Source organism: Eulemur rufifrons, chromosome 1, assembly GCF_041146395.1.
Source record: "Eulemur rufifrons isolate Redbay chromosome 1, OSU_ERuf_1, whole genome shotgun sequence".
Taxonomy (NCBI): domain Eukaryota; kingdom Metazoa; phylum Chordata; class Mammalia; order Primates; family Lemuridae; genus Eulemur; species Eulemur rufifrons.
The window spans coordinates 12,006,622-12,030,817 of NC_090983.1; the positions used below are offsets into that span (position 1 = coordinate 12,006,622).

Sequence of the window (24,196 nt, forward strand, 5' to 3'; positions counted from 1 at the left end):
TTTATATAAATGGAGGAACAGACCTCCCCAAAAAGGAATCAGAAGAGACAAAGTTTAAAAAAAGACTACTAATGAGGATATCATGTTGCATGGGAATCAATAGAAAAATATTCCCATGGTGAGCCAGGTGCAGTGTAGAGCACCTGTAGTCCCAGGTACCTGGGAGGCTGAGGCGGGAGGATCGTTTGAGCCTGGAGATCGAGGCTGTAGAGCACTACAATCACACCTGTGAATAGCCAGTGCACTCCAGCCTATAGGCAACATAATGAGAACCCCTCTCTAAAAAACAAAAAAAAACTGTTTTTAAAAATGGAAAAAAAAGACTACTCTTCACATAAAGTAATCACCAATATCAGATGGTCTATGAAGGTTTAAAAGAACTAGGAGAGGGAAGATGCTAAAATCAGAGACCAATTAGGAAGACTTGTGTAACTTCAGGGAGAGTAGAAGAGGAAGCCAGATTGTAGGAAATTAGGGACGGAATGGGAGAAGGGAAATGGAGGCCACAAATACAGAATATTCACTTCTTAAGTTTGGTCATGAAAGCTAAATGGACAACCATGGCTAGACATAGAATCGAGCTTTTGTTTTCTGAAACATCAATGGGCAATTTTATTATAGTTTGTATTAAATAGCCACACACAGATCTTGGTTCAAAAGACAAAATGAATTCTGCAGGTTATAAGTGTATTATCAATCAACCAAAGGACATGCTGCTTTAATTTCTTAGGTTTAAAACTCATCTTAGAACATTTGAACACTAACAAAAGCTTTCATTATTTTGACACATCTCTTTTGTCATTAATAACTGATTAGTCATTAATGACTTACAAAAGTGGTTAATGAAAATCATTTAAAAGAATGGAACTAGTTTGTGGATATAGAGGCAATTTTGACGTCCAGAATGTGATAATTTAAATAGAGCAATGCTTCACTTCAGCTCTGATCATTCTGTTGTGGGCTGTTAACAACTAATCCTTTCCCAACTTGTAGTGCTTAGGAATCTAAGATTTTTTAGTTGTGGCATGGGAACAAAAAGACACATTAGAATTACCTGCCCATAGTATTGTGGGTGGATCCAGGGTTGGACAATACCTGGATGCTTCCAATCTCTACTTTATGGTTCTTTCTAGCCATTGTTTTCCTACCCTTATTTTTTTTACCTTAATTATATCAGTTCCACAGAATAGAGAAGAACCCAGATACAAATCCACACAACCCATCTTCAACAAAGGCACCAAGAACTTACAATGGGGAAACGACAGTCTTTTCAATAAATGGTTCTGGAAAAACTGAATAGTTACACGCAGAAGAAAGAAACTAGACCTCTATCTCTCACCATACACAAAAATCAAATCAGAATGGATTAAAGACTTGAATCTAAGACCTGAAATTACAAAACTACTAGAAGAAAACATTGGGGAAATGCTGCAGGACATTGGTCTGGGAAAAGATTTCTTGTGTTAAGATCTCAAAAACACAGGCAACCAAAGCAAAAATAGACACTTGGGATTATGTCAAGTTAAAAACTTCTGCACAGCAAAGGAATCAACAAAATGAATAGACAACTCACAAAATGAAAGAAAATATTAGAAAACTATTCATCTGACAAGGGATTAACAACCAGAATATATAAGGAGCTAAAACAACTCAATATCACAAAAATAAATAATCCAATTAAAAATAAGAAGATCTGAACAGATATTTCTCAAAAGAAGACATATAAATGGCTAACAGATATATGAAAAAATGCTCAACATCACTAATTACCAGAAAAATGTAAATTAAAAACACAATGCATATAATCTTGCCCTAGTTAAAATGGATTATATCAACAAAACAAACAAAAACAGATGCTGGTAAGAATGTTGATTGAGAAAGGGGAACCCTCATAAACTGTCGGTGGGAATGTAAATTAGTATATCCACTATGTAGATAGAACTCTATGGAGAGTCCTCAAAAAACTAAAAATAGAACTTCCATATGATTCAGCAATTCCACTACTGAGTATACATTTAAAAAGGAAATCAATATATCAAAAAATATCTGCCCTGCATGTTTATTGCAGCACTATTCACAATAGCCAGAATATGGTATTAATCTAAGTGCCCATCAACAGAGGAATGGATAAAGAAAATGTGATGTATATGCAGCATACAAGTGGATATTATTCAGCCATAAAAAAGAATGAAATCCTGTTATTTGCAGCATGGAGGGAACCGAAGGCCACTGTGTTAAATGAAATAAGCCAACCACAGAAAGACAAATATCGCATGTTCTTACTTAGATTCAGGAGTTTAAAAAGGTGGATCTCATGAAAATAGAGACTAGATTGGTGGTTACCAGAGGCTGGGGAGTAGGAGAGAAATAGAATTTAAAAAAAAGAATATAAATATATTTATTACCACTGGTCTGTACACTTAAAGATGGTAAATCATATATGCACATTTTACCTCAAAAAATTTAAAAAATGTATATCAGTTCCATCTACAACAAGAATATAGATGCAAAAAATAGGAAAATGCTATTTTATTGAATGTAACTGAAACTTGACCAGTAGAAAATGTAGAGGAAGAAAGTTTTTCCTCCACCATCAATTGTTAGAAGAATACTACAGACTTCTGGATTTGGATTTTTTCCTTTAAGTTCAACTGTTCTGGATACACTTGGGTAGAGAGTATATGCTGCTTCAAAATCCATGTTACTAATGCTCTTTTCCTCTTAGATTCTTCTTAGTTTTTATACTCCTTTCATTTGGGAACAGCAATAGCCCAGATTCTCCAGTTGATTGGTTATTCTAACAGGAGTGGAACATTTAATTAACCTAGCTCCCACTAGCTTATAACAATAATGAGTCTGCTTCAACCAAGAAATACCATGCACCATTACAGATACCTTATTAAATCGAGATTGCCATCCATTTACTGAATTCTGAAAAACATATTTTTTGAAAATTATGGAAAGCTTTTCAAATATTGTAACTAAAATCAATGTTTTACCTGGGAACACACACATTGAAGACCACCAGTCACATAACGATAGCACCCTGGATTTATGCAGTTCTTTTCCTCCAAAGATGTAAAATGACTTTCTTGAATGTGTTTTCATTCTCTTTACTATTTGAGTTCAATAATGCATAATGTTAAGCAGATTAAAATTCCTTCTCTAAAATATTAGTCTCTCATTCTCTTTTAAAAAAATGTATCTTTCTGTCTCCAAATATAGAAAAGGGATCAATTCTCACAGCTTATTCATTTATATAGAAACTGATGATGATTTGACATCAACAAAATGGTCCAAATTTAAATGCTTGATGGCTATATTCTTCATATCTTTTCCCCGAATATATCTCCCTGGAATGGATGGCCATTCTTTCAAACATGCCACTTAAGAACAGAAGCAATGAATTCAGTATTTAGCATAGCTGCTTTTTTGCTGAATGACTGTATCGATTTCAATGTGGTATGTTCTAAGTCATAGAAGCCGATTTTTTTTTTTTTCACTTAATGGTTAAACATTTCTCATATGGCTTTTTTTCCCCTCTAGTTCAATAGCCTTCTCAAGTCACTATGCCTAATAATTAAACAAATTCAATAAATATTTATCATGTATCAACTTTGGGAAAGATTGCATTGGACCAAGTGTTACAGGAAATAAAACAATAAAAACGTGTGGTCCTTTTCCACCCTGGTCCTTTGTCTTAAGGGGGAGTAAGATAGAAAAGGTCTTTATGACAAATCAGAATAAGTCTCATACAATTACAGAAGTACAAAGTACTCAAAGACAATAGCATGAGAAAAACAGTGGAGAAATTAGTAGACTGATTTGGGAATCAAGGATTAGACTGACGTTGTTTTATGGAGTTTCTGGGGAAGTCCTTTCAGCAAGTGAGAACATCAGACAGGAAGTCTCAGAGGCAGGGGTCCTTTGTTTGAGATTTACAAATCACCCAGTAATCTACAGAAGTACCAAACAAGGAGCCAGAAGAAACTCACAGTTTTAGCATCTAACAATTTCATTTGAAAAGTGAGAAAACTAAGACACTAAGAGGCAAACTGACTTATCCAAGGTCTCAAAGCTTGTTAATGGAAACCACCTCTTGTGACACCCAGTCTTGTCAACTAGACTTCTGGATCATATTTAATTAGAACATAGCACATACATAGGGGAGTACGATATAGCCTACAGAAACTCCCTTACTTATACCTAATGTTTGACTCCTTACAGATGGCAAAGTGTCAAGAATACACGATAGTAAATAAGAATCAGAAATTAAATTTTTATTTCAAGTAACTGAACATGAGGGAAAGCAATCAGTTCTAGTTCATTTCATTTGTGTAAAATCCAATACTACTGAGGGAATCTTGGTTTAAAAAAAATAGACCGGTGTAGCTTTATTTCTGAATTAAAAATGTTTCTGCATTTTATAAATCTAAAGCAGGGAGCGTTCTTCTTAATGGAGAGAATTGCTGATTAAATTGCTGACAAGAAATTGCATTTAAAGATTCAACAACCAGAGAATATAAACACAGGGGATAAACACGTCTGCTTGCATCAATCAAAGGCAGCTGCAGTCTACCCCCAGAAAGGTGAGCAATTATTTATGAAATTATGTCTTCTTCAGTGATTCTATATTGCAATTCTAGGAGAAACTAAATGAGAAAAACAGACAATGTCATGGTCCCAATTAACCAAGGAGTCACATGCATTTTCAAAATCAAGGAATTTTACTTATCCTCTATTTAACCTCATCATCCTGCAAAAAAATTTCTTTAGCTTTAAAAAATATAACAATTAAACAGGCCAGCTCATTATTGAAGAACTGTATTTTCTTTTTTTAATTTTAAAGATGAGTGTCTGATTCTATCAACTACACATTAACATAAATCTAAAGAGAAAAGCGGTAGTACTAAGAAGCATTTGCATAGGTCCCTTTTGGAGATTTTTTTGTTTGCTTGTTTTACTAGAGTCACTTTCTAAATTAGCGCTGCTAGGGATCCCATTGCTTCTGAGCATTGGCTGGAGTTTTGGATTAATCAATTTTTCCCCCTTGGAGTAGCCATGGGCCATCAAGCTACTATATGGTTCTGCCAGCAGCTGAGGACAAAAGCTTTACATCCCCCGAGCAAAATCAGCTAGTTGGTAGTTCAGTATTGCAAATCGGACAGACCAAAGAAACCTGCACATATATCTGTAAGTTATGCTTAGAGGCACTGAGGCGAGCACTCATGTCTCTTTGCCTAGGTCACTGAGGTGATTCTGAGGCCCACTGGGCAGACCACATGCCTTCAGGGGCAGCTCAGAAGCCTGGGGTATAGAGCTCATTGCAGTGACTGAGACATTCCAACGTGAGCTTTGAAGGGTGCTGAAAATATTTCTCACCCCTTTCCTAAATTGATGATGACCATTAAGTAGCTCACGCCATTTATGTACAGATTTGGCTTCCTCTTAATAAGCAGATACCCTTGAGAATGATAAGATCATGAGCCCTTAGAGTTTTGATGATAACTGGTGAATTTTAACGGCAATAAGGCAGAGATTGATCAAGCATAGGTAACTATCATTAAGGTAAGAAGCTCTGGAGCCAAATAATCTAGGTTCAAATCCCTATGTGACTCTGGTTAAGTTGTACTTCAGTTTCTCCCATCTTTAAAATGGCAATGTCAATATCACTTGCCTCAGAGCAAGTGGAGAACTTGCTCTGAGTTCTATGCTATGAGAACTTGATTCATATAAAACTCTTAGTGTCTGGTATAGAATAAACAACATAATAAATACAAGCTACCGTTATTATGGAAGCCTTCTCAAGAAAAGCATTGGTTGCTGCCTGCTTTCCCCAAGCCTTGACTACTAGTTTCTTTGATGCCTCCTGCTCTGGGCTTAGTTGGTCTTGATATTGTTCCTGAGACAAACATGCTTGAGGCATTGTTTTAAGAAATTCATCACCTTGTTCTCCCATTAGCATTGTCAGCCCCAACTCCTGAGATCCTTGGCCCAGTCACGACAGCCAGACCCGCTGACTGCCCTCATAATGCCCTTATTTCACCCTACTAGTGGGTGGAAAGAAAGATTCCCCTTCTCTTATACTCCCTGTGGGTTCCAGTGCTCTCTGCTCTCCCATATTGACTAGATGATATGACTGGGTATCCCCTCTAGATAGCACACCCTTGTTCTCAGTCATGACCCCATCTGGGGGTCCCATCCTGGTCTGGCTAGTCCTCCCCCTCCAATGGCTTGGACTCATCTGTACCACCTGCTGGGCTGAGGAATGCTGCCAGCCTGAGTGTCAAGTTTCCTTCCCTGCCTGCCCAGCCTGCAGCACCAGCCCTGTCTGAAGCAGCGCTTACCAGTGGTTCTCAGACTTAAGCACTGAGGATTCTGATGCGGGGAGTGGCACAGATTTGGTATGACTAAGACAGAGCTGTTAACTAAAACCAAGGATAGATGTTATTCACAGATTGCCCACCACACACACACACTCCATTCTTAAATTCTCCAGGTCTCTGGGAGAATTTGCAGGTAGTAAAATCGTTTTCTCTGCGGATGCATCGAGATTACCCTGACTGTCCTCTTTGCAAGATGCTGACTAATCACTAACTTAGTCAAGGAAAGGAAAACAACATTCACTCATTTTGGGCTGTCTGTATTTTGCTTTCTCCCCTCTCTCTTCTTTCTTATATAAATTTGTATATAAATTCTCTTATGTATATTCTTAGATGAAAGCAATGTATAATGGGTTTCTCTTGAATACAAGTAAATGGGGATGCTAATACTTAACCACATGTTCCTGAGTGATTGTTTCACAGAAGGCATAAATATCACAGGGGGTTGTTATCACATATTAAATACCCCAGGCCCAACTCCCAAGAGTTTTTCCTTAAATAGGTCTATGATAAGGCCCAGGGATCTGTATTTTTAACAATATTCAGGTAAACATGATGCAGGAAATGTTTGTACCACTCACCCAAGCTTTCTATGTCTTCTACCTACCATGCTTCGAAATACCTGAGACACTTCTTTGGAACCTGAGCACATTCCTAAGGTCATGGCCTGGGAGCATCATCATCATCCAGGTCCTGGCTCAGTTTCCCTTCTGAGATGCTTGAAGAAGCCTTGCTAAGGCAGAAACCAGTCTGAGCCCACAGTGTGGGACTCTGAGCAAGGGAGTAACCAACAAACAGCAGGAGGGGGAACCTGAAAAGGTACAAGTCTAACCAAGTTAACAGGTCTTGGTCCTGTCAGAGCTTCTGGAATCTTCCTCATAGTATCCTGAGATGTCTTCAGGTGTTCTGGGTATAGCTCAACTCCCAAATACCTTTGAAGAAACCCAGAGTACAGGAGTTCCAGATCGACCTCCTGACTCTGGTCAGCTTTCTCCAAGTCATTGTGCATACAGAATTCCTACCCAAAGTCAGCATGCTTGCAGGTGGGCAGTCGCAGGCTGAGTATTTACCCACTCTCCACTGCAAATGAGAGATCCAGAGCCATAGATTCTGCCCTCCACCCTTCGCTTTGCCTTTCCAGTACCTGTTTTTATCCTACTCACTCTTGTCAGCACCTACTTTCACAAGACAGAAAAGAAGGGAAGATAAAGTCCTTAACTATTCTTCTTGCTAAATTTTACTGAAGTATTTTAAATAGGCTAGAAAAAATGTGTGCATGCTCATAAAACACACTAACATGCATTTATGTTTCCCAAGACAGCTTAATTTTTGGGAAGTTGACATTCCTGACCTCTCCAATATGAATTCAAGAACTCCAGCCAAAGCCTAGGAGGTGGTTAAAGTATCCTTTGCAAGTAAAGGTCACACAGTCCCTACACTTGAATCAGTTGAGTGGCTCCTAAGACAAGTTTGGATATCTGGTTTCTTGGTCCACAAGTAACTGATGGTCAGATATTACAATGAGGAAAAGAGTAAAAAGAGAGGACCATAGGTGGGAGAAGGGAGGGACAGCTAGATGCATCAATAAAACTACCTGAAAGAAAGGGAAGAGGCTCGGAAACTACAAGAAACAAACATAAGAATTTGTCAATTTAAATGATATAATTGTTGAATAGCAATTCAACTCTACAACCTCAAATAGCACCTGACATCCAAGGACAGTAATAAACTACTAATACTGTGCCACTGCTATCGCAAATGACCTGGAACAAGGATAGTCACCTCTGTGTGAGGCCTGTCCTGTTTGGGTTACCCTGTTAGACACTGCATCAGTGCATAGTAGGCACACAATGACTACCATAACAATGACCTTGAATCGTCAGGATAGCCAGAGGATGTTAGTGGACCCTTCCTTTTTTCTTAAAAATGGAACAATATATAAAAACAAACATCTGTTTTAAATGATTTCTTTCCAAAAATCATTCTTTTTCTTTACATATTTAAAAAACAAACTTTTAAAATTAAATTTTCTTGTTTGGAAGTTCTTTTTAAAATTAAACTAGTAACAGTTAGTTGGAAGAGCTGCTTCACAATCAATGCCTATATTTTAGGCATCACTGGACCACACATGACTCAAAAAAGGAGAGAGGTGTGTACATATGTATATATGTATGTAGGAGTTGGAAGTTTTAGATTTGTTTTTTGGTTTTGTTTTCTTTGTATGTGTGTTTTGGATTATAGTTTCTATATAGTTTTTTTAAGAAAGTCAATGAAAAGGCAAAGATTACATCTCACTCTTAATTCCATTTCATGAGACCCATAGGACTCATCTCTATTATTGTAACAATATAATATGACATCTAAAAGTATTAAATATTTTTAAAAGACTAAGAGATGAGATTTTACAGTAAAAAATTGTAACTCTCCAATAATGTGGAATATTGTTGCATATGACATAGTTTTTTGGTACTGTCAAGCCACCATTTTTCTAGATGTTTGTTTTCTTTGTTCCTTCTGTAGCCCCATTGTGTCCCCATGCCTTCTGTCTTGCTCAGTGTGTACCCTTCCATGTACTTCATGTCTTGGTGCCCACATTTGTTCACAGGACCATCTGACCCTACCTGTGCATTTCTTTGTATCCTTTATTTATTTATTTTTGAGACAGGGTCTTGCCCTGCCACCCAGGCTGGAGTTCTGTAGCATGATCATAATTCAATGCACCCTTGAAGTACTGGATGCACACTATCTCTCCTAGCATTTTTTTTTTTTTTTTTTTTTTTATTGTAGCAATGGTATTGCCCAGGCTTGTCGCAAACTCCTGGCCTCAAGCAATCATTGTGCCTTGGTCTCCCAAGGTGCTCGGATTACAGGCATGAGCCACCACACCAGGCCTCTTTTGTATCTTAGTGCACCTAATTTATTAAAACAAAATGTCCCCAAAGGAACAAAAGACATGCTATTAAAAAAGACATCTACACTCGAATGTTTATAGCAGCACAATTCACAATTGCAAAGATGTGGAAACAACCCAAGTGCCCATCAATACACAAGTGGATTAATAAAATGTGGTATATGTATACCATGGAGTACTACTCAGCTATAAGAAACAATGGTGATATAGCACCTCTTGTATTTTCCTGGATAGAGCTGGAACCCATTCTATTAAGTGAAGTATCCAAAGAATGGAAAAACAAGCACCACATGTACTCACCATCAAATTGGTACTAACTGGTCAACATTTAAGTGCACATATAGTAATAACATTCATCGGGTGTCGGGCAGATGGGAGGTGGGGGAAGGAACAGGTGTATACTACATACATACATACATAATGAGTACGATGTGCACTGTCTGGGGGATGGACACGCTTGAAGCTCTGACTTGGGGCGGGGTGGGAAAGGTCAATATATGTAACCTAAACTTTTGTACTCCCATAATATGCTGAAATAAAAAAAATGGACAGCATGGAAAAAAAAAAAAAAAACACCAAAATGTCCCATTCATGAGGTATGTATTTTAAAAATTCAAATCAAAATCATAATTGGAACCAGCCAATGATGAGCACACAAGTGCATAGAGGGAAGTAAAACTCAGTAGAAATCAACAAGAGTTGAGGGGGGAACCTACCTAATGCGTACTAGGTATAATGAACGCTATTCGGTGACAGGCATACCTATAGCTGGGACTCAAGCATTACAAAAGCAATCCATGTAACCTAAAACATTTGTACCACCTTATAATTTTGAAATTAAAAAAAGAAAAGATGTAACATCTGGGTGGCATATGTAAAAAGAAATGGAGAAAGTAATCCAAAAACTTAAATCTCTTAGAGAGTGGATATAAAATTTGTTTAAACTGTATTAAATAAATTTTTAGCATTAAAAAGCAAAATGGCTACATAAAAAAGAACATGTGAAGGAATGATAAAAATTATAGGTAGAAAATTATTATCATTTGAGTCTCCAAAGTTCACCATAAAACATATTTGTACCTGGTCTACTTAACATGTGAACACAAAAATTGACAGCAATATCACATGAGTTAATCACTTCTTACATGCCTCATATCATCCATTTCTCTATATAACATTTTTAAAAAGTAATAAAAATAACCAAAAAAAGAAAAATTATTATAGCCACAGAGACTATCAGATCCCCTCATTTAATCTTAGATAAACATTACAATGTCCCATCAGCTAGGAAAAAAATGCTGTGCCTATAGCAATGAATGTGAGGGCCATATTTAGAAAACTTGAAGCTAAGTGAAATTTATTCATAATCTACTACTTTTGATTTATGTAAGCTCTTTCCTATCAACCAATCCCAGTCAACAATTGTAAATCTTTAAGCTGTGAAGCCATTATATTTGGTGTGCTTTTTATACGTTATTAAAAATAAGAGTGTACTATATAAATTTTATTTGACATAGATTTCCTTAATTTAAAAAAGTTTATATTTTGTTTTAGATTGAAGATTAGAAAATTATCAAATTGACTTTTCTAGTAAAAGAAGAGAGACTTGGAAAGTAGAGATACCAGTCTTACTTCTAACCCTGAAATGTAAAAAATTCCTGAAATGCAAAAAAAATTAGACTTAGAAGTCATGAATGTTATACTACTTCATATCATTTATTCTGTTCATAAGGTGTCAACAGGTATCTACAAATTCTATCTGGCAAGAGTAAAGGGGAGAGTTGTATCAATGAGTGTACTGCAAGAGCAATTATTGGTTTACTTTCCACAATTTTGGTTCTACTTTTTGCATTACAGAAAGATTCTGAGAGCCCCTATGATTTTGTTAGTATCTAATAGTGTCTTTCTATTTTTCCTGAGAGTCAAAAGTAAATATTAAAAGCATTTTGACTATTCATTTGTACTATTTGCATTTTCCCTCCCCCCCATTTATGTAAAGTAAAATACTAAGGTTAATGTAACTCAGGGGCATGCCCTTTCTCTGAAGAGTTGATGCATGGTTAATAATAGTACATGGGAAGGAATTCGATCCTTGGCTCCCTAAAAGCTATAAAGAGCCTAGATCACTTTGTCATGTACAAGCTTTGTTTTAGAAGCACACAAAGCTCGTTTTGGGGAGTCAGCTGGGGAAATCTGTGACATATAGCACATAGACTGATTCTAACAGATGGATTTTTCTTGAAATAACTTCATTAGCTAATCATTTCTTTTACATATACTTTTTCTAGCTAATTGGCATAGCCGCCAGCTGGAGCTGTTAAGGATCCTCCAAAGAAGCTGATAGGTAGGGAGAAAATCCAATCATCTCACCAATTCTAAGATGAAAATTCCATTAATTTCACCCTAATGATTATGCATTTTAAAAGTAAAATCTTTATTTTTATTTTTTTTCTCTTATTCTCAACACCTTACATGATCTGTGTGAAAAACCAAATCAATCAATCAATCATCTGGAAACAACTTTAAACTTTAATAAATTATTTAGACCAGGGTTTCCCAACCTTGGCACTATTGACATTATAGACCAGATAATCCTTTTTTTTTTTTTTTCTTCATTTTGTGGTGGGCTGTCTTGTCCATTTAGGCTATGAAGCAGCATCCCTGGCCTCTACCCAAAAGATGTCAGTAGCACTCCCAGTTGTGACAATCAGTAATATCTCTAGACATTGCCAAATACCCCGGGGTGGGGGCAAAATTGCCCTAGTTGAGAGCAGCTGCTCTAGAAATAGGTTGTTCCTAATTTTTAATGCAATTCTGAAAATAATTTAAAAATAATTTTATGTATATATGTATGTATGTATGTATATAACTCTGGACATGACTAATATATTAGAAATTGGTGCCTTCCAGTTAGGGAAACAAAATGTTTTTCAGGCAATTATTTAAGTAGCTAATGTTTTTATAAATCTTTCTGGGTAAAGGGAAAAAAAAGGCAGAATTAACGGCTTATAACTACCAAGGAATATTCATTATCTAAGGAATGTCATCATCTTCTTCATCAACAAAAGCATTGAGGATTTCTTTTCCTTTAAGAAAAGTCCTCACAGATAAATAACACAGTTTTGTGGAGGGATTATGAGACATAAGTGATGAATTATCAGTTTAGGTGCCTAAGGCATTTTTAAAAAATAGAAAGTGTACTTTAATGAAATGGACATAGAAAAAACTAATCTGGATATGTTTTGACTTTACTATATACTCGTGAAGTGATTTGGAGTTCTTGAAAGGGCTAGTCATTCAGATAGAGAAACTTCCTGGTCTTTGAAATTCAGTTGTAAAAGTAATGTTCACCACCTTGGTGATTTTTCTGTAAACTGTGTATCAATGGATCTAGGAGGAGTACCATCAAAGTAAGATATGAACTACCACAGCTTTAAAAAGGAAAGCAATGAGTCTACTCAAGTTTATAGTGAACGTAAGAACAAAACCACCTGAAGAATGCAGAAAGAATCATTTGCTATGTTAAAAAAAAGTCCTAAATTCTATTGAAATTGCTTTCTTTCCAACAAAGTTTTCTAACACAGATTTTCTCAAGCAATTTTTTAGCATAAGATAAAGATAAATTTTAACATTTAACAATCCTATTTTGAATGTTTAATTTTTTCCCGCCAAAATCAGGGTATTTACCTAAAAATTCGACCGTGGCCTTGAAGAACAGGAATTGGTAGTAGGAAAATGTGTGCTCTCTTTGATTCTAACTGATGCCATTCGCTTCTGTGACTATGCTTGCTTTTAGTTGTTTGATAAATATAGTTAATCAGAATGAAAAACAGGGATAAGAGCAAATGTAACTCCATGATAGGCTAGGCTTCCTGGATATGAGAAGCTAACAGGCTAGTTCTGCTTCTGTATATATGGCTTGCTGGCTTGGTGCTTAGCGTAAGTGGAGCCATGGCAGGCTTCACTAAAGTAAAGGAAAACAAAGCCCCGGGGAGGTAACCTCAAGTTACTTCCTGATAAAGGGCTGGAGAGTCCAGGGGCCCTCCAACCAACTAAGTAGATAAGAAGGGCAAGACATGATCAGCACATGAAAGGTTTGTGCAGGGCATGTGTTCCCAGTATCGCTTGTAACCAAAAACTAGAAGGTATGCAACAACGGCCCCCCTCCCCGTCGGAGACCCTCCTCTTCCCCTAAATGACCTTAACTACAACTGGTACCAGCCCGAAAAGCCCAAAGCTTAGAGTCAACCAATCAGGAGCCAATGCGATCAGCCACTTCTAAAAGAACAAATAAACTAAAGGGGGATGGAGTGCAGACTAGTATGTCGTGTGCAGACTAGTGGGTCATGTGCAGACTAGTGTGTCGTGTGCAGACTAACGTGTCGTGTGAAAACTAGCATACAGAAAAGTATAAAAGCTTAACCTTTACCCCAGGGAGGGGTCCTAGTTCGTGGAGAGGCCACTTGTTGGTGCTCTGGGACTTGGACCCTAGCTCCAACTAGCCAATAAACTCCTTTGCCTTTTTGCAGCCTCAATGACTCTGCCTCTCTGTTCCTGGGGCCAAGGAGAACCGGCTCTAACAGCCTCTGTCAGACTTTTCAGGGCCACCGTAAGAATTTAGATTTTATACTTGATCTTCTGAAAACTTAGGAAATGTTCTATTGTGCAGATTGTCATGTTTAATTCTTTCAGTTCCCCTTCAGAACACACTATTCGGTTTCGCACGGCAAAAGGAAAATAACGCGAGATTTCAGCTGAAAGACCACATACTCCGTGCTTTATCGGTAATAACGGGCTTCATTCTGATTGTAAGCTGTAACCTACGCTCTGGGGCTCCCCTCAGCAGGACGCGAGACTTACTCTCTGCGGGTTCCTTGGAGCGCCGGCCGCTGGACGACGACTTCCTCAGCAGGCTGCGTCCTGAGGTAAAGAGGCTGGTCAGTTCCTCCAGGGGACTGGTGGGTGTTCGGGAGCGAGAGCCGCTGGGGGCCGCTGCCCCGTAGGTATTCACCGAGGCGTTGACCATCTTGGCCCCATCTTGCGACACCGGCCTGGGGGTGGAATGAGGCACTGATGGAGAGCTCCTTGAGAGGCTGCCCGAATGCACAGCGTCGTAGGGGGGAGGCCTTTTGAGGCTCAGGGGCGTCAGGGACCTCCCCATGCTCACCGGGGAGGGAGAGGTGGAATGACTTTTCGGATAGCCGTGCGGAGACTGGGTTCGGTACAGAGTGGAAGGGGGCGGAGGAGACGAGGACAGCACGGAAGTGGCAGAAGCAGGTCCCAGGGCTCCGGTCTGGTCTTTGTCCGGTTTAGCGTGGCCGGGGGTGTGCGACGGCAGCGAGGAGGGGGACGCTCCAGCCGACTGCTTCATGTAAGACACGTTTTCCAGCACGGGAAGCTTGGTGACCTCCAGGGGCGTCAGCGGAGACTCGTCAGAGTTGGGGGAGCAGTGCACAGGGGCCGGTGGGAACACCAGCAGTGGGGGTCTGTGAGAAAGCAGGTTGGGGAAGGGCGGGGGGATGTCACAAAGCAAACCCTTAGGAGTACATGGCACTGAGGCCTTGGCGAAGTCCAAGTCAGGCACCGTGGGAGTAGCACACTGTGAAGAACAACTGTGATGGTCAAAGTCACATTTGGAATCTTGGCCCAAGTCGTCAAAAATGGGGTACTTCATTTCCTCATAGACGGCCTCGCTCTGGTCGTCATCCTCTTTCCTGAAGTCTCTGAGGATGTTCCCCACCATCTCGATGTACACGGGCTCCTCTTCCTCGGGGTCTCCCGCGGGGCTGCCAACGTGGGACAGGGAGGAATCCCGGGTGAGGGATGTCCTCCTGGGCCCGTGCTTTTTGACGTACGTTTCATCGAAAGAGGTGCTAAGCTGAGTGTTTGGATTCCGTTTAGGTTTAGGAGGAGGAATCTTCTTGGAATATTCATCACTGTGGGGTCTTGGTTTGGTTGACACTAAAAGAAGAAAAAAAAATAGTAAAATAGATGAGTATAATAAGAAAACTTTAAAAAATGATTTGGACTTGGGTCTGCTACTATAACCTTTTGGCCAAAGGGGTAGTCTGCTTCTTTTCTGGCTTGAGGCTTAGACTGAAAATCAAGGAAACATTTCCCATATGTAGAAAACCGTGATGGCAGAATGATAATCTTTCGTATCTTTAAACTAATATTAATAATCCAACACTGATAAATGCATCAAAATCAGGGCTATTTACCCCTCTGCCTTATAATTTCTAAATAGAAACTTTCAGATAAAACATGCTGGTTAAGAGCAATCACAAATTTCATAAAAATTAACCTGCAAGAATTAAGTGAAAAAGGAAATCAGGAGGAAAAAAAGTTAGAATGTCTGTTAACACAAATAGTCTCCAAAATACCATAGAGACTGAGCCCTTTCACTGATGTGGCTATTACTCATGATCACCTCTTGCTTGCATTTAGGATAAAAATTTCCCAGCCTGCTAGACTTAATCTGTCTTGGTTCAAATAAATAGCTTCTATATAGATGGCTCTGATACTTCAGGGGAAATTGATGTGAAAATCTTATAAGGCTAGACAAGTTAATCTCTAAATCTCCAGGTATTGTTGATTATGGTGTATTTGTCTGTTTTTGTTCATAAGATCTCTTATGATATCCCAAATGCTGTCTTGGAATGAATTTATTAGATATGTTCCACTGACACAGCAAAATGCCCTCGAGAGTTTTAATAGGGAATAACTCAGGGAATGATATGTAAGCTTCAAGAATAACTTCTGAAAACTCACAAAAGATACGTGTACCAACACATCCCATGGCCTGCTGCAAGCCCCCCTTTTTTGACAGAACATAAACTTCTGACACCATACAGTAGGGTGGAACAGGCTGGCAAGTGTCTGAGACTGAAATGAATTGTTTAGCATGCAGAGAAGGTACCTGTGTCTTGTTATTATCTCATTATCTCATTGTGTTGATATATGATTACAATGATTACCATTATTATGCAACGTGGCAGAATATAGTTGCTTACGGTAGAAGATAGCATATAGTTGACAGTATAGCTTAGGGTTGTAAAACTGTGAGGAATAACAGCCTTCTCTGTAATTTACAGCCTGAAGAGAGGGGTCTGAAGGCCAAATTCAGGAAACGTCTGAATTCTTCGTTTTTTTCCAACTAGCATAGCTTATGACATAGGAGTTCTTCTGAAACTTATTAAAGGAAAGGAAAGTGCCTAAGGATAAATTACTCTAAGCATCAGTCTTGCCTTAGGCATGAAGGAACCAATCAAATGCTTCAGTAGTGACTATTTATGTCACTCTGGTTTGGAACATTTTATGCCATTGTACCCATGATCATATTTTACTCACTATAACCAAACAGCTTTTTGAAGGGAAGGTAGTTAATGTAGGTTGTTGATGTATGTAGACTTTTCCTTTAACTCATACTAGGAAAAACTAGATGTCATTTTCCAGGGAGCTGTAGCAGTGAAGTCTTTCAATGACCAGAATGAAAAGCCTATACACATAATGGAGTGAAAACTACCCAGTCAGTTAGTCATTCTTTAGGAGGGACCCAAATTCCCTGTACCACCCAACTTGGCATAAATTTTATTCGTTTTGAGATCTACTGAGTATATTAAGTTTCATATGATTTAAATAAGTCATCAGATTATATAGAAAAATTTGAGCCCTAGTAAAGTAAAACTATAAACCAATGAACAAGGTTGACTGACTTAGTACAGGAAGAATTTTGAAGTAGTTAGGACTTGAAAGAACAAAAGCACACCCAGAGTGTTCTTCTGAAACTTGTTTCCTGCCCTCTTCAACCCTATGAAATCACTCAAGACTAAGTAACTCAGGCTCTGGGAAAATATTTGCCACAAATATTGGGTTCTGGGGATTGAATTGTGTGGGGTTGAGGGAATCCTTTGAGGAGTCTGAATAGGGAAGCATTCTCTGAATGGAGGGTTAACCTGAGGCCAGGAATTAGGGCGTATCCATGAGCTGGATAACTTCATTGTATGGAAACAAAGATATTTAGAATGAGATTTTCATTTTTCTTCCTCTTAAACTATAATTCACTTTTGTTTTCTTTGACTCTTCACTAAAGCCTCATACTTCAACATAGACGATGGAGAGAAATAACAGTACAAGAATTCAAGCATCTACTGAGTCTCTTTCTAGGTAGCACTGCTGCATTGAGGTGAGACTATAGTCTAGGATTCCACAGGCTGAGAGGCTATCAGTGGTAGATCTGGGAGTACCTGGTATTCAGGGAAGGAACAGAATATGAATGACACTAGAGACTGTCTCTCTTTTCCATACAGGTGGCCTTTGGAATACATAAGACCAATAATTGGGATATACTCAAAATGTGAGCAAATGACACTTCATTTTGTTTGAGAAAAGAAACAGAAAAAAATTATATAAAGACCCTCTATATCCATGAAATAATTGAAGAAAGAGAAGTTTCTTTTCCAGAACACAATATATTTGTGATTAAGGTGAAACAACTATTTATTAAGAAGGAATTTGGACAACGCATTTATACCACAAGAACAATTTCAGTGATACACCACATATAGATATTGCCTGACAAGGGAAAGAGAATATAATACATCACTCTTATGGTGACTATGAGATGATCAAAGATGACAGTTGTTATTGACTGAATTGTGTCCTCCTCCCCCCACAAAAATTTCATAAATTGAAGTCCTAACCTCCAATGTGATGGTATTTGGAGATATATCCTTTGGAAGATAATTAGGTTTAGGTGAGGTTATGAGGGTGAGACATTCATGATGTGATTACAAGAAGAGACACCAGCGAGCTGGCACATACACTTTCTCTCTCACTGTCTCTCTCTCTCCCTGCCACATGAGAACACAGAAAGAAAGAAGCATCCCCTCCCTTTCTCTCCCCACCCCCTCACCCCATGCCATATGAGAACATAGAGAGAAAGCAGCAGTCTACAAGACACGTAGAGAGCCCTTACCAGGAATCAACCATGCTAGCACCTTGATCTTGAACTTCTAGCCTCAAGAACTGTGGGAAAATAAATTTCTGTAGTTTAAGCCACCCACTTATTTTGTTATGGCAAAATTAGCTTAGTGACCTAAGACAAGGATATTTATTGAGTCCTATGGAAAGGCCCTTTACAGTTGCATGATGAACACCCACTTTAATTTCATTCTCTGGCATTGGAATACTTTAACGAGCTTTGTCATTTTGGAATTAATGCAACTGTTTTCCAGCACTGTAAAATTCTCCTGTCCCCTGACTTTACCTCCTCACCTCCTGCAACCATGTCACAAAGAGCACATCCCAGACACCTGCCCAGGAGCCAGCTTCCACCACATGCCTGTGATGCCACGTCTTCCTGATCTGACTCTCCAGCCTCTCATTTATGGAAGACATGTGCTACTTCAATCTGACCCATTCTCTGGATGTTTGTTTGCTGTTGTTTGCTTTGGTATACTTACTCCCTGCTCCACGCTGCTCTGCTTGTTCAGCCCACAGGCTGAAATAATTCTCCAGCAAGCCTTGCCCAGGGAATCCCCCATTATCTGAGCAAGCTTCCCTCTTTCGTTCCCTGTCTGGTTAAGGGAGCCCAATGCATGTAGATTCAGACAATTCATGCAATCTCCCTCCGCACCCCCGTCCTCCTCCTTAGCATTGATCCAAATTTGAAATGAGGGTATGAGGATATTTAGAGAGTAAAGTGTTATAAATTACAGATGATCAAGATGAATAAACAGATCCATTCCTTCAATATCAAGGAAGGCTTTTTTTCCAAAAAAAAAAACAAACAAAAAAAAACCTGCTTTCCTTTCCACACCCTCCCCCCTTGCAGTCTCATCTCTGTGGAAAATCAGAGGAGGAAATAATTTCTTTTCTAATGAAGTGATTTTTCTTTCCATTTTCCATGTATCGTCTGGTTTTACATTAGTGCAAGTACTGAGTAGATAATTTATAGAACAATGAAGAAATGTTTCAACTGTCATACCTGCTGTGTTAAAAGTTTATCTATATAAGGAAAAGTCTGAAATTTCACACAACATTGTCCCATAATTTATTCTACTTTAACCTCATTCTAGAAAATTAAAAATTAAAAAAATTCATTTAAAAATGTCACTTTTTATAAGGTACTTAAAAATAGTCTTCAGCTACATACATAGATGCTGAAACACTGCTAATAAAAGACAATACAATTGTATTGAAAATTTCAACCATATTCAACAATAATAAAAAGGTGATTTTTATCATTCTTGAATAAATTTTAAATTATTTCTAATAAGCCAACAGACAGAAGCAATAATTCTTGTTCGGCTCCAGAACACAAATTTTAATGCTTAAAATAGTATAACGACAGTAGCACTGAATAAGCAGAAAGTGACATTTTTTTTAAATGCGATATCTGAACATAAAGGTTATACATGGCTTTCAGTCAGGCCCTGATGATCTGTCTTTCACAGTTAATTTTAGAAATTCATCACATCCCTTGTCAACCTATCTTTCAGAAATACTTTTTTCTTATTAAAAAAAAAAAGTCACATAGAATCATGCTTTAGTATCTGTAGGTGTTCTTCACCCAAGAGGAGAAAAAAGAGATACAGCACAGGTCAGCATTTCCCCTTCTAGAAAGACTCTGGCCACAGAATCCCATAATTTGAAGGGTTTTTAGAGATTATCCAGCCCAAACTGTATATATTACTAGTGAAAAAAAAAAATGAATTCCTTACCAATCACATTATTTAAGAGAATCTCAACTACAATCTTTACTACTCTTTGAAACAAAGGAAAACAATAGGGGGAAAAACTATGTAGTTCATTGTTTTGTATATGGCATAAAGTATCACTTTAAACAGTCCTCTCAGCCCATGCTGGAATAGTGGAATGATAACTTTGTATATCTAGTTATAGAGAGAAATTTAAACAGTTTGAATTCAAACTGGAAAATGTGGATCCATTGAAGGAAAACAATGTCCACACTATGCAATACTGGAACTGGCTGATTCTAGGTGAGAGACACATTTCCCACTTTCAGCAGAATTGTGCTCACAATAACTTTTTCACAACTCACAATTCCACGGCTTTGAAGGATATTTTTATCTTCACAGTCACAAGCCCCACAATACTATCCACAAAATTGGATTTTTTTAAAATTAAGGTGTTTTTTAAGGAGTGGAAGTTGCAAATACCCTTGGTCTGTTTACAGTAGAAACAAGAAAGTGTAATAATGTACAAAAAAGAGGGGGGTTAGATTTGTAGGAACTGTGTTACAGGCCTGAATCTAGTGACAATAAAAATGGAGAATTCAGATCGACATTTTGGTGGAACCAAACAAAGTAAGGCATGAAACTCGCTCAGCAGTGTGGTCGTGAAGTTCAGTGGGACTCAAAGAATCTTGGCTTGATTCTCTGCCAAAGACTTGACTTGACCGTGATCCCTTCTCTGCCTCAGTCAAGGTACACAATGTTGGGCATATTACTCTGAAATACAATTTTATTTATACTCACGTTTGCTATATATACAATAAGAAACTTTAATCTGAACCACTGTTCTTTGAATTACTCATTTCTACCCATTTGTTGTAAAATAAAATTGGAATCTGTACCCAACATTTTTTAAAAAATAACTTATAATAGATTAGAAAATATGAGTACATTTCATGGGATAGAAAGATTGTTTCTTGAAATATTTATTTATAAGAACACAGAAAATCCCTAGGTCACACATATTTCTTATAGATTATGATAAAGAATATTTGAAAAATTCTAAACCGGAAAGTTTCTGATCGACAGTCTCCAGTAATGGCTCCAGCAATTCTTTTTCTCCCTATCAGTACAGTGCTGCTATAACAAAAATCTAAAACTTGTGCATCGGCTCTGATATTCGGGGCAGCAGATGCCAAAAAGACAGTGAGACTTTGAGAGGCTAAAAAGCTGGTGAGGAAATTTCTTTTTGGAGGCTAGAGGCTGGAAAAAGAGTGAGCGGTATTATAGATTGGAGGAAAATTGGCAAGATTGTTGCCAGTGGTAATGCAGAAAATGACAACTGCACCTAATGAAATTATGAACCCAGCCAAAGAGAGTTCTGGAACAATGTGAAACTGTGAGATGGTTTGTTTTAGCCACATACAATAAAGAATTGCAAGAGAGATATTTCTCTCTAAGGAAGGAACTTCATCTGAATAAGAAGTGAAAGAAAATAGTTCCAATGCAGTATTTGCCATTAAGACTTTTCTGAGCAGCAAAAGATTTCAAAGTAAAAAAGGGCCTCATGGCAAAGGTCAAATCCAGAGCTCTGCCAGTAAAATGTGGCCTCAGGGTAAAAATCAAATTAAGGATGTGGCTATAAGATCCCCTGTTGAGATCTCTGCAAGATTTAAGGTGGTTAACCCAGGGCTTTTAAGACTGTCACCAAGTGTGGTGCCACAATGCCCTGACCACAACTCTAGACAGGAACCAGTTTCAAGGCAATATGTGGTTCTGTCTTTCATCTAATGAAATGGAGTATAATCTGATTCATACCACAAAAATTACAAAGAAGGTTTGCCCACTTTGACTAAAAGAGACAGAGACCATTCAAAATTTAAATGAAAAAGACTTTGGGCCACAACAATTTTACAGGCTTGAAGCAGGTGAGAAAACTCACAGGTACAGTTTATTATACACAGACAAGAAAAGATTACTTGGAAAGGAGATTCAAGAGCTCAGAGAGCAAAACCAAGGAGCAGAACTGGCCCCTAATCAAAATGAATTTTCTGCCTTCAGAGTAGGGAGAACTGGCCACATGGATCTAATTGGACTTCTGAATTGCCGTGTGCCAGTGACTTCTATGTGCCTCCCTTTCTCCAGCCCCCACTTTTTTGAACTACAGTTTTCCTGCTCCTGACCCACCAGGGTATGTTGGGTTTGTGTAGTGCAGATAAATTGTACTTTAGTTCAAAGCCTTTGCATATGAGAAAGTGAAACCAAGGAACTGTGCCTGAGAAACTGTACCCAAAGAGCCTCATTGTATGTGGGCATGATTTAGATGATGAAATCCTGAATTTAAAGCTGTTGTTGTAATGCAATGAAACTTCTGGGCAAGAGGGTGAGAATATTTTGCCTATTGGAAATATTTTGACTAGAAGGCAAATTGTGGTAGACAGTCTTCAAAGATAGCCACCCTCAATTTTTTTCCTTCTTTTATGTATTCCACCTATCAAGATGTAGCACTGTCTTCCTCTCCCTAAATTAAGGCTGGCTTTGTGACTTGCCTTGACCAATAGAATATGGCAGAAAGGACATTTATTTTGAGTCTTGGACTTAAGAGGACTGGCAGCTTTCACTTCCTCTATATTGAAAGTCAATTGCATGTAAGACCCCTTAGAGCAACGTGCTATGAAGTTCAACCTAGTCATATGAAGAGGCCATATAGAGGGGACAGATAGGCCAGATATATGAGTGAAGCATTCTTCGACCTTCCAACCTATCCCACCTGCCAGCTGAGTACAGACAAGAGGCCCTAACCAATGTCACACAGAGCAGAGGAACCACCCATATAAATAAAGTCAACTCACAGAATAATAAGAAATAATAAATTGTTTTTGTTTTACACCACAGAATTTTGGGTTGGTTTATTACACAGCAATAGATAACTAAAAAAAAAAAAAAAATTCTAAGATTAATTTCCTGTGCCTGTGGATATCTCATAGAAAAATGCTATTGTCATTTTCATAGAACTAGGATACAGATTGTACCCTGAGGATACAGAAAACATTCTTTCAAAACATAGAAATTAAGAAAGTAAGCTTGTCTTCTGAGTATTTTAAAATCACCACAGGATGATTCAGAGAAGAGATATAAAAAGTGATTGCATGCTTTATGGTCAAAAATCTGGATTGATATAGACTGAAGGTAGTAACATATGTAAAGGAAGAACCAGAGTGGAGGCTGTCAGCCACAGTGAATGCAAAACCAGAAGACTCTCAGAGCAGGCCCTGGTGTTGCCTCACAGCAGGACTTAGGGGGTCTGATCCTCTGTTTTATCTCTGTTAGGGAGATGGACTCAGCATGCTAGCAGAGCCTGAAACCACTGCATACATGATTCTTATAAGTGATTCTTTTTCTGACTTCAGATTTACCAAGGAGTATTTTAATAATTTTGATTTTCAAAGTATTATGCATATGTCTCTCATTAGAAACTAGCAACGTGGAATCTTGGTTTCATACACCCATCTCTTTTGAACTTGGTTATTATGACATCTTGGTTACTCTAGACATCTGATGAGATGGAGTTTCTGAGCTTGTAGATTGAGGACAAGCCTCAATCTACAACTCACCACAGTAACACCATTTTGTAGAAATCTGTCCAGGTAGACAGCCCTTTGTTAACAGTGTTTATCACAAGTTTCTAGTTTGATATTTCCATTCTAGGGCAGTATCTTGTTTCCAAATCACTCTCCTTTTGTTCTGGACATGAGATGCCTGTTAGACATAGCCCACTTGTAGAGAACATGAACTGTAGCTGTGCGGCAGGCATTTCCTTGGCTATGCTGCTACAGGCTCTCAGATTCCACTTGCTGTTCCATCCTTTACACAAATCTGGTAGGAGTAGAGAAAAGAACTGGAGGCAATGTATCCATCATGCAGAGGAACTATTCTGCAGGAATGATCCCAGTTGTAGGAGATGCTAAAATATTAGGTTCCATAACCTAATAGATGTGACAAGTGGAGCATAAGACAGGAGAACGATGGCAAACCGTAGGGAACATGCTTGGCAATCAGATCTGAGTTCCAATCCTTTCGTGCCATATACTGAGTGATCTCAAACCATTACTTAACCTTGCTTTCTTCATCTATAAGGAGATATTTATAGCGCTTTTTAGGAAAATCAAATAAGACAATACATATGTTCATTTAAAACCCTTAGC

General features: G+C 38.3%; 1 protein-coding gene across 1 annotated transcript in view; it reads right to left on the reverse strand.

Annotated features, from left to right (window-relative positions):
* NYAP2 (neuronal tyrosine-phosphorylated phosphoinositide-3-kinase adaptor 2) overlaps nt 1-24,196 on the reverse strand; it is a 246,582-nt gene that overhangs the window by 88,613 nt on the left and 133,773 nt on the right. Inside the window, exon 3 of the mRNA XM_069466671.1 lies at nt 14,155-15,255. Coding sequence (XP_069322772.1) covers nt 14,155-15,255 — 1,101 coding nt within the window. The remainder of the gene's footprint in view (nt 1-14,154; nt 15,256-24,196) is intronic.